Below are 10,862 nucleotides of genomic sequence, written 5' to 3' on the forward strand. Positions count from 1 at the left end.
AGAAATATGGAATGAGAGTGGGGGAAGAATAAAAAAACTATCCTGCAGAGCTCTCCTTTTTGTTATGGCTATGATTAAAGTACAAATATATTTAAACATTTTTAAAAACCAAGTCCTTGCCTTAAACTGTAGGTTCAGTGGCTGTATAAGTTTCCTCTTGCATTTCTTATGTCATTATTTTTAAATTTACTGACTCTGCTGTCTACTACCTGCTTAAAGATGGCTTAGACTAAGTAAGGAACGTGCATGAACGTACTGCTATACTAGTTATCCAGTTTAAGTTTTTAAAAATATAAATTTGGGGGAATGAGGACGATATACGAACGGTTTTGGGCTCCCCTGCTTTGGGCTCACCGCTGCAGTTAGTTCTTGGCTCCTTTCTGCCTTACCCAGAGGCTGTCAGCAGGATACAAGCACCTCTTAGCACTGGCTTCTTTTCCTGGATCTCCGTAAGGCTCATCACTACTCTAGAACCTTCTGCAATGCCAGCTGATAGCGAGGTGAGTGCTGCATTGGCCGTCTACTGAATGGTAGCCCCTCACCTATTACCCTAAGTGATGGCAGGAAGAAAAAGAGTCACCTGCGGAAGTCAAGTAATTTACCAATACTTCATTGTATTTATCCAACTTGGTGTAGCTTTTGAGCCAAGACAAATATTTCAATAAACTAATCTCTGATACGTTAGCAGCCAGCAACTTTAAGTTAGGCCTGACAAACAAACCCACTAATAGTCTTGTCTCAACCTACCTTCCCAGCCTTCTCTCTTGCCATTTTTGCCTACATGCTTTTTGATTCCTGCCCCACTGAACCTGTTCCATATTCTCTGGAAGCATCAGTCACCTTATGAAGCGTGTCTTTCCAAAACGTTGTTTCCTCAGCCTGGAATACTCTTCTTTCCTTGTCAATTATTTGCATTTAGCCTTTGGAACTCAGCTCAAATCCTGGCTCCTAGGCAAAGCCTTAGCTTACACGACGCATTGTTAAAAACCTGTGTCACCATGCTCACTACTTATGAATCTGATTATTTTTCTGTCCCTTGCTACTAGACTATAAGTTCTCTGGGAGTGGAAAATTCTGCCGTGTTTATTTCTGTTTCCCCAGTTCCAAGTATAGTGCCAAGAAAGTATCAATAATGAATCAGTAACTGGTGAATACTTCGCCCAAAGTAAGCATTCAATGGGTGTGTCATTGTCAATAATCTCAGATGAAGCGTGCTAAAATCTATGTCCGCTGCTCTTAGTAAGCCTGCAAATGGAGCTGGGAAGAATAAGGCTGGTGTGGAGAGGCCACTCCTGGCTCCTTTTTGAGTCCACCTGATGAGTGGTGAACCTCATGTTCACCACAGTAAAGACACCCGAACCCTAGAACCACGAGTCCTTGTGCTTAAATCTCACTTCTGCCCCTTCGTATCATGGAAATGACCTCTGAGGTACAGTGTAAGTAACTTAAAGTTAAGTATCTCAAAGTTTGGTTCCTTTTTGTACTGTTTTCCCATACTCAGAGAGTCTGTTGTGATATTAATTACAAAAGTACTTTGTGCCGGTTTGAAAACTACACATACTTCTTACTGGCAAAACATTTAAGTGATTTAAGTTACATTAGCTATTGGTATTACATGGAAATTTAAAAAATACACTATACTTCCACAAACATCCAAGTACTGCAGTGCTTCATTTAGCCAGCATATTATGGTTTCTCTTAAAAGAATATGAATTATTTATCCAGCATTATCAAGGAATGAGGTACTTCACAAACCACATTTTTCTTATAACAAGTTTTATAAGCATCGCACATCTTCAAGATTTTAAATATTCTCGATGGATAGATATATATCACGCAATATTAAACAGTTCCACTTCAAAAAAAAAAGCCCAGCATAACAAATAGAACTTCACTTTTTCTGGATGATTCAGGATCATTATCAATGTCAATTACTGCACTATGCACCATCCATCCTGTAATACGATGGTACCCTTAAGGGCTATTGATAAATGTGAGGCTATCTGCCTTTACCTTAAGTGGATTCAGATTGTTTTATGACTCTGCAACCAGTGTGTTCTGATGGTTATTTTTCAAGTAACTGTCTAGGTAAGGGCTTATGAATGGTTAAATTCTCCTAGAGAGCTAAGTGCACTGGCTCTGTGACTGCAATGTGCTAGTCAAAGGGCTCTTCCTTCCCTCAGTTTTTCTAAACCCATGAGGTGGCTGAGATTGGCAGGAGACTAAGACCGAGTGAGTGGTTGTAAGCAGTGCTAGCCTTCATGTATATGCATCATCGGTTTATCACTTTTACTCAAGAATAATCAGTCTTATTATTAAGGCAGACCCCAAATTAGCTGCCAACATGTTGTTTAAATATAAGTGAAAACTGTTATTTCTAATTAATGCAAATTTTAAAAGCCCAGCCATGAGCTGCAGATTTAATTTAGGAAGTACTTCAATGGTACCATATTGCAGAGAAATATTCTTCTTCAGTTATCGACTTAAAAAAATTTAAAAATTCATCATTCTATTCTAGCGTGTTGGTACGAAAACTTCAAATTCCAACTCAATCTCTTTTTGCCAAACTCTGTACGTGGACAGTTAGTTTCAGTATATTTGATCTCCGTTTCATCAGGAAAACAAGGAGAGGGGAGAAGAAAAAATACTTTTTGTCACTCATGAAAGAATTGTTTGAAAATAGGCAGCTATGTCTATGGAACAGAGAAATTTAGTAAAAGGCATGAAACCTGATATTTAAAAATTCCTGTCATAATTTGATTATTAATCCAACATTAGCTTATGATCTTTAAAAATGAGAACATATATAAAAATTTGAAAGGTCACGGTAAGAGATATCCGTAAACTCTACAAGGCACTGGGATACAGTAAGGAGAAATCTTGCTTCTCAGAGTTAATCCAAAATAAAACATTCATTTTGGTTAACTTACAAATGAGTGCCTACTTACATATCTCAAAATATCAGTTATACTCCAAAGGTCATCCCAACTTAAAAAAAGTAGTATTGGAATAAATAAAGAATACAACATATTAACTTGGCTGAATTAAAAGATAAAAATCTCTTTTTTTCCCCATAGGAAAGTCTATTTCTACTTTATCTTTATTTATCATTGTTACTTACAATAATGACCAACTTCATGAAAGAATTTTTTCAAGTTTAAAACAATGAATTTTTAATAAAATGATATGATTGCAAAGTAAGTATATTTCTCATTCAATAAACAAAGAAAATGGATGAACTAAAACTTGGATTACTCAGAGCTACAGCAGAAGGTCCAAACCAGGCCTGCAACTGGTGGTCAGCGGACACCTGGTCACGTAAGGTCTTTCTCTCTCAGCACCGCTCTGAATTTAATATCGAGTCTCGGTACAGCCTAGTCAGTTTGAGGAGTATCTTAATCTGGGATATTTCCTCCAGGGTATTTCTTCAGCACTTAAATGGTCATCTAAAAGATGACTTAAGCAAAGCATAGGCCAGATTTCAAGATTAGAACTCGCAACTGTACAATTCTCTGATGATTTGCTCTGCAACTATATGATTGTCATTACTCTCTAATTATGTTCCAGCTCTGGGGGAAAAAAATCATATCCCAGATCCTTAAAAAAAAAAAAAAAAAAAAAATCCCACCAGCAACTTTACAGGACTGTGATAGGCTTTGGCTAGTATCTTGATAAAGGGGCATCCTGTACAGATCTGCATTCTACGGTTCAGAGGAATTTGAATTTAATGTACTTAGTTATAGATTTTGGAAATACCCCACAAATAAAAATAATATTCCCTAAGACCTAATAAACTTTGTACTGAAAGTAGTGAACATTAAGCACAGTTAATCTATGCAAGTTGATAACTCTGTCCTTTAATCTAAGTATTGTAAAGAAATTCTTGAAGAGCAAAATGTTCTGATTCCTTAGTAACTGTCTCTAAGAGGAAAGAAATAAAATATTCTTTTAGAGAAGAGAAAAGAAACACTTACTGGTACTTTGAAGGGTGAGGTGTTTGCAGTGTCCATGGAGTTGGGCTTCTCTGATGTGCTGGTCCCTGAGATGCTCCGTCTGCGGGGGGACCTTTCTGCCGGCACTTCTGGAAGAGAAGGAAAAAAAATCCCTTAAAAACCCCAATTTAAAAACCTTTCACTAAATCATAAAATTATTGTTTTCTTCTTCTCCACAAAAAAGATCAGTTTGCTTTAAAGGTGTATTACATTCTGTATCCACATAATTTGTCTCTTTATCTCTGTTGTGTTTGAACTATCAAGACACAGTTAAGAATCTGCTGTAGTGTGACAGCTTATGTCTTTATCTGTGCACATATAAAAAGTAATTTCCTCTGAGCTGTTTAATATCTATAAGTTCACTTAATATTTGCATCTCACAGTGTACGACTCTACTTCTCTATTTGCGAGCAATATAGGAGTTAATAGAATCCAATGAAATTTCCCATATTTCTGTGAACAAAATATAGTCTAGTATGCACATGATTTGATGGTGTTTGCAAAAAGGTCAAAGTTCAGTTCTGTGCAGATAAGATGATTTACCAGACTGCAACCAAAGGGCCATGAGAAGACGGAAAGCTGCTGCCAGGAGAAAATAACATATATGCTTATGCAGATTTAAAAATAGATCAGCTTCTCCTTGCTCTGGCAATATGACCTTACTAAGATCTTACTCTGGAATCCTAAATCTGTTCGAACTACCTAACAAGCGTCAGATTTTGCACCTAATGTGGCCATCTCCAATGTAATTACTATACACGATATTAAGGTTACATTTAAATTTTTTTCACAGTGATATATATGCATATATATGCACATACACGCACGCACACACAGATGACAGATATATACATATTATACCTTTATCACAACTGCTTCCCATCTCCACTTCAACTGACAGACATTTAGGAATCCAGCTTCTCAGATAACATTAGATAATCTCAACATGGACAAGAAAAAAAAAAATACATCCTAAAAAAAGTATTCTGTGTTATCTTCCAGATCTTAAAAAACAAGGAGTAAATCGTGACTCCGGAGACTGACATTTTGCTTCCTGCTGTTCTCTCTTTAAAAGACAGATGCAGCTTAAACTTCCATTTCTGGCCTCCTGGCCCCTGGGATCCGTGCTACTTCCACTTAAGAGAAAGCGTCTTTTCTCTCGCTCCCTCCCCGTGTCTTGCTCTTCCCCCTCCCTCTCTACAGCTTGCAGAGAGAACAAGCAAGAAAGAAACACACGGGACTGCAGCTATTCAATCAATCGCTCCCACTGCACATCCTCATTAGTTACTTTCAGGCTATTAGCAGACGCCCAACCACTGCCTCCCCTCAGTTACAGAAAATTTCACTGTATTACACTAATCTGCAGCAAGAAAAAACATTTACTGAAATTTATATTCAGCCGGTGCCAAAAGGACACCATTTTACACAGACCCAGTAATTCACACAAATCAGTCCCTCCTATGAAAATCCAACGGGAAGCGCCTGCCCTGGTACCGTCTGCACGTTGGACACTGGCTTTCTTTCCATGGCTAAACATCTATCTTCTCTGTGACATCTTGACTAGTAAGACATAAACCAAACTGCAACATTCCTAAGAACTGAGAGGTTGACAATATAGCATCTTATATGCCTGCAATACAACGAAGTTCCACGCTATTACCGTGTTTTAAAATTATGACCAATAACTGTAAGTCTCTCAACTTCTCGCTAACCATCAGTGGTTAAATGAGCCTTAATGTACAAAGCCATTTTCAGAATTAGGCACACATGACTTCTAGTGCACATTTCTAAAAAAATGGCAGTGTAATTAGCTAAAATTCGTGGGAATGGCACAAAGCACTGAATTTAAACAAATCGGTTCGTCAAAGGACACTGAACAAGAACTTCAGACTTCAGGAGCGTGACTTCAAAGAGTGATTATCCAAGTTAGGCAAGTGTGTGTGGGGGACAGGCAGGTGGGCAAGGGGGCTGGAGAAGGCAGAAGATCATCTCATCTTTCCTCTGATAATTATCTATAATTACAAAGTCTAGGAGACTGAATATTACAATAAAATGTATTTTAATCTCTGAATAATTGCTAGAGAAACCAAACTGGGAGAAAAAGAAGTTCCATTAGAAGGATCGAATGACCTAGTAAACAGTGTTCCTTAATTTACAATGTTCTGGCTAAGGAAAAAGATGAAAACTTATTTCCTCACTTTCTTCCAAACATCTAATTTTAGTTTTCAGGCAAATGAACTCATTAATCAAATATATGCCAATGCTTTTAACTATGTGGAAATTATATTGGCTAAAATGAGCAACCACCCCTTTTCAAACACTAAGAAATACAGTATTTGTTGTACTATTTTTTTTTTTTTTTTTTTCTTTTAGATTCTCTTTCTGTATCATGGGGGAAAAAAAAACCCAAACCCACAACTCTGATGTAGCTTAAAGAATGTTACTGGGTTCAAAAAGAAAAAAAATAAATTATTCTTGACGTTTGAACGATTGCTACTAAAGAGGGGAAAGAAAGGGTACGAGGTAAATTAAAGTGAGCTCACAGAAGAGGGAGAAGTCAGTGCCCCACAAAGCAACGCCGCAAAGAAGGCCTTTGAATTTCCAGGGTCTTTAGTTCTCTGAAGATTCATAACTGAGCTGAGAGAAGAATATATACCCCGAGAACCAACGTCCACTTAAAAACAGGGCAGCGGCGTCAGCACGAGCAGGATTAACAACCTGCTGGGCTGGTCTCCGGCAGGCCCGCGTGTTAAAACAGACCAGCCGCCCTGAACTTCAGGTCTCCAAGCAGAAAGGGAAATCTACAGTGGTTCTTGTAGGCTCAGATTAGCTCTGCCCCCACTGTGCTAGTGCCATATATTGTCACATTATTTTCACCTGCTGTAAAAAATTAACATTCCTTTCATAGTCACAATATTTAATTACAGTCATATTAAAATTTGCTCATCCTCTAAGACTGAGAAGACACATTCGTATTGTTTCTGTAGATAAAGATTCCTTAGTAACTGTCTCTAAGAGGAAAGAAGTAAAATATTCTTTTAGAGAAGAGAAAAGAAACACTTACTGGTACTTTGAAGGGTGAGGTGTTTGCAGTGTCCATGGAGTTGGGCTTCTCTGATGTGCTGGTCCCTGAGATGCTCCGTCTGCGGGGGGACCTTTCTGCCGGCACTTCTGGAAGAGAAGGAAAAAAAATCCCTTAAAAACCCCAATTTAAAAACCTTTCACTAAATCATAAAATTATTGTTTTCTTCTTCTCCACAAAAAAGATCAGTTTGCTTTAAAGGTGTATTACATTCTGTATCCACATAATTTGTCTCTTTATCTCTGTTGTGTTTGAACTATCAAGACACAGTTAAGAATCTGCTGTAGTGTGACAGCTTATGTCTTTATCTGTGCACATATAAAAAGTAATTTCCTCTGAGCTGTTTAATATCTATAAGTTCACTTAATATTTGCATCTCACAGTGTACGACTCTACTTCTCTATTTGCGAGCAATATAGGAGTTAACAGAATCCAATGAAATTTCCGATATTTCTGTGAACAAAATATAGTCTAGTATGCACATGATTTGATGGTGTTTGCAAAAAGGTCAAAGTTCAGTTCTGTGCAGATAAGATGATTTACCAGACTGCAACCAAAGGGCCATGAGGAGACGGAAAGCTGCTGCCAGGAGAAAATAACATATATGCTTATGCAGATTTAAAAATAGATCAGCTTCTCCTTGCTCTGGCAATATGACCTTACTAAGATCTTACTCTGGAATCCTAAATCTGTTCGAACTACCTAACAAGCGTCAGATTTTGCACCTAATGTGGCCATCTCCAATGTAATTACTATACACGATATTAAGGTTACATTTAAATTTTTTTCACAGTGATATATATGCATATATATGCACATACACACACGCACACACAGATGACAGATATATACATATTATACCTTTATCACAACTGCTTCCCATCTCCACTTCAACTGACAGACATTTAGGAATCCAGCTTCTCAGATAACATTAGATAATCTCAACATGGACAAGAAAAAAAAAATACATCCTAAAAAAAGTATTCTGTGTTATCTTCCAGATCTTAAAAAACAAGGAGTAAATCGTGACTCCGGAGACTGACATTTTGCTTCCTGCTGTTCTCTCTTTAAAAGACAGATGCAGCTTAAACTTCCATTTCTGGCCTCCTGGCCCCTGGGATCCGTGCTACTTCCACTTAAGAGAAAGCGTCTTTTCTCTCGCTCCCTCCCCGTGTCTTGCTCTTCCCCCTCCCTCTCTACAGCTTGCAGAGAGAACAAGCAAGAAAGAAACACACGGGACTGCAGCTATTCAATCAATCGCTCCCACTGCACATCCTCATTAGTTACTTTCAGGCTATTAGCAGACGCCCAACCACTGCCTCCCCTCAGTTACAGAAAATTTCACTGTATTACACTAATCTGCAGCAAGAAAAAACATTTACTGAAATTTATATTCAGCCGGTGCCAAAAGGACACCATTTTACACAGACCCAGTAATTCACACAAATCAGTCCCTCCTATGAAAATCCAACGGGAAGCGCCTGCCCTGGTACCGTCTGCACGTTGGACACTGGCTTTCTTTCCATGGCTAAACATCTATCTTCTCTGTGACATCTTGACTAGTAAGACATAAACCAAACTGCAACATTCCTAAGAACTGAGAGGTTGACAATATAGCATCTTATATGCCTGCAATACAACGAAGTTCCACGCTATTACCGTGTTTTAAAATTATGACCAATAACTGTAAGTCTCTCAACTTCTCGCTAACCATCAGTGGTTAAATGAGCCTTAATGTACAAAGCCATTTTCAGAATTAGGCACACATGACTTCTAGTGCACATTTCTAAAAAAATGGCAGTGTAATTAGCTAAAATTCGTGGGAATGGCACAAAGCACTGAATTTAAACAAATCGGTTCGTCAAAGGACACTGAACAAGAACTTCAGACTTCAGGAGCGTGACTTCAAAGAGTGATTATCCAAGTTAGGCAAGTGTGTGTGGGGGACAGGCAGGTGGGCAAGGGGGCTGGAGAAGGCAGAAGATCATCTCATCTTTCCTCTGATAATTATCTATAATTACAAAGTCTAGGAGACTGAATATTACAATAAAATGTATTTTAATCTCTGAATAATTGCTAGAGAAACCAAACTGGGAGAAAAAGAAGTTCCATTAGAAGGATCGAATGACCTAGTAAACAGTTTTCCTTAATTTACAATGTTCTGGCTAAGGAAAAAGATGAAAACTTATTTCCTCACTTTCTTCCAAACATCTAATTTTAGTTTTCAGGCAAATGAACTCATTAATCAAATATATGCCAATGCTTTTAACTATGTGGAAATTATATTGGCTAAAATGAGCAACCACCCCTTTTCAAACACTAACAAATACAGTATTTGTTGTACTATTTTTTTTTTTTTTTTTGCTTTTAGATTCTCTTTCTGTATCATGGGGAAAAAAAAAAAACCCCAACCCACAACTCTGATGTAGCTTAAAGAATGTTACTGGGTTCAAAAAGAAAAAAAAATAAATTATTCTTGACGTTTGAACGATTGCTACTAAAGAGGGGAAGGAAAGGGTATGAGGTAAATTAAAGTGAGCTCACAGAAGAGGGAGAAGTCGGTGCCCCACAAAGCAACGCCGCAAAGAAGGCCTTTGAATTTCCAAGGTCTTTAGTTCTCTGAAGATTCATAACTGAGCTGAGAGAAGAATATATACCCCGAGAACCAACGTCCACTTAAAAACAGGGCAGCGGCGTCAGCACGAGCAGGATTAACAACCTGCTGGGCTGATCTCCGGCAGGCCCGCGTGTTAAAACGGACCAGCCGCCCTGAACTTCAGGTCTCCAAGCAGAAAGGGAAATCTACAGTGGTTCTGGTAGGCTCAGATTAGCTCTGCCCCCACTGTGCTAGTGCCATATATTGTCACATTATTTTCACCTGCTGTAAAAAATTAACATTCCTTTCATAGTCACAATATTTAATTACAGTCATATTAAAATTTGCTCATCCTCTAAGACTGAGAAGACACATTCGTATTGTTTCTGTAGATAAAGGCCTGAAACTGTTTTGTTCACTTTCTCATCGCCTAAAAATAATATTTTTCATCTTTAGATTGAAAGGCAAAAAAGTTATAAAAAGCCTGGGTAAGTTTTACATTTATCTCTTCGTTTCCTTTGCCACTGGGTATGAACTGATGGAGAAACGTGACTGATGAGATGAGGACACAACTTATAGTAATGAGGGCTAACCTCCAGTCCAGCTCCGCAGACAATGACGTATGAAGCTAAGAGAACATCTGGCTGCTTTTCTTAGCAGCACTACCATCTATCTGTGCGACCTGTGTGAGCCACTCCACCTTTCCTGCCCTGGGCTTCGCGAATGAACTGGGCTGTTCGGACCAACCAGAGATGAAGACGAGATGAATGAGCTCATATGCTTTGATGCAAAGTTAGCATTTTGGAAGAAAGGGGCTCTCTAAACCCGAAGTGTAGTATTAGAACGTCATTTCCTCAACATATACATTTTCCTTTATGCCAATATGCTTTCTTTGAAAAGTGTGGCGAAGAATTTGACAACTGGATAATTATAGGGGCAAAGGCACTTTTGGTGGAGAAGATGCCTGTTCAACAAACAACTCAACCTCTGCCTTCGGAACCTAACAGTGTGCTCCCAGCCTTCCGTTCACTTATCAGGAAGCAAATGTCAAAAAGTGTTTCAGGGAGGGAAAGAAGTATGACGGTGTAAAGGAGATGAGGAGGTACCGGGATTCTCCTATGGAGGGCACAGTGAACAGGTTCGTGAGAGTCAGCATTTGAGGAAAGACGGGGGTCCGCCTTGGAGTCTTATC

The 10,862-nt window shown here is 38.5% G+C and overlaps 1 protein-coding gene across 4 annotated transcripts in view; it reads right to left on the minus strand.

Annotated features, from left to right (window-relative positions):
* RASAL2 (RAS protein activator like 2) overlaps positions 1 to 10,862 on the minus strand; it is a 252,763-nt gene that overhangs the window by 68,435 nt on the left and 173,466 nt on the right. For 3 of the 4 annotated variants that reach the window (XM_011361239.2, XM_011361237.2, XM_023531256.1), the window contains exon 1: positions 3,975 to 4,079. In XM_011361239.2, the coding sequence (XP_011359541.1) occupies positions 3,975 to 4,010 (36 nt within the window). In that variant the 5' untranslated portion in view covers positions 4,011 to 4,079. Of the gene's footprint in view, positions 1 to 3,974; positions 4,080 to 7,056; positions 7,164 to 10,862 lie in introns of those variants that run through there. The other variant, XM_011361240.2, reaches the window with a different exon arrangement.

Source organism: Pteropus vampyrus, unplaced genomic scaffold (genome assembly GCF_000151845.1).
Source record: "Pteropus vampyrus isolate Shadow unplaced genomic scaffold, Pvam_2.0 Scaffold65, whole genome shotgun sequence".
Classification (NCBI taxonomy): Eukaryota; Metazoa; Chordata; class Mammalia; order Chiroptera; family Pteropodidae; genus Pteropus; species Pteropus vampyrus.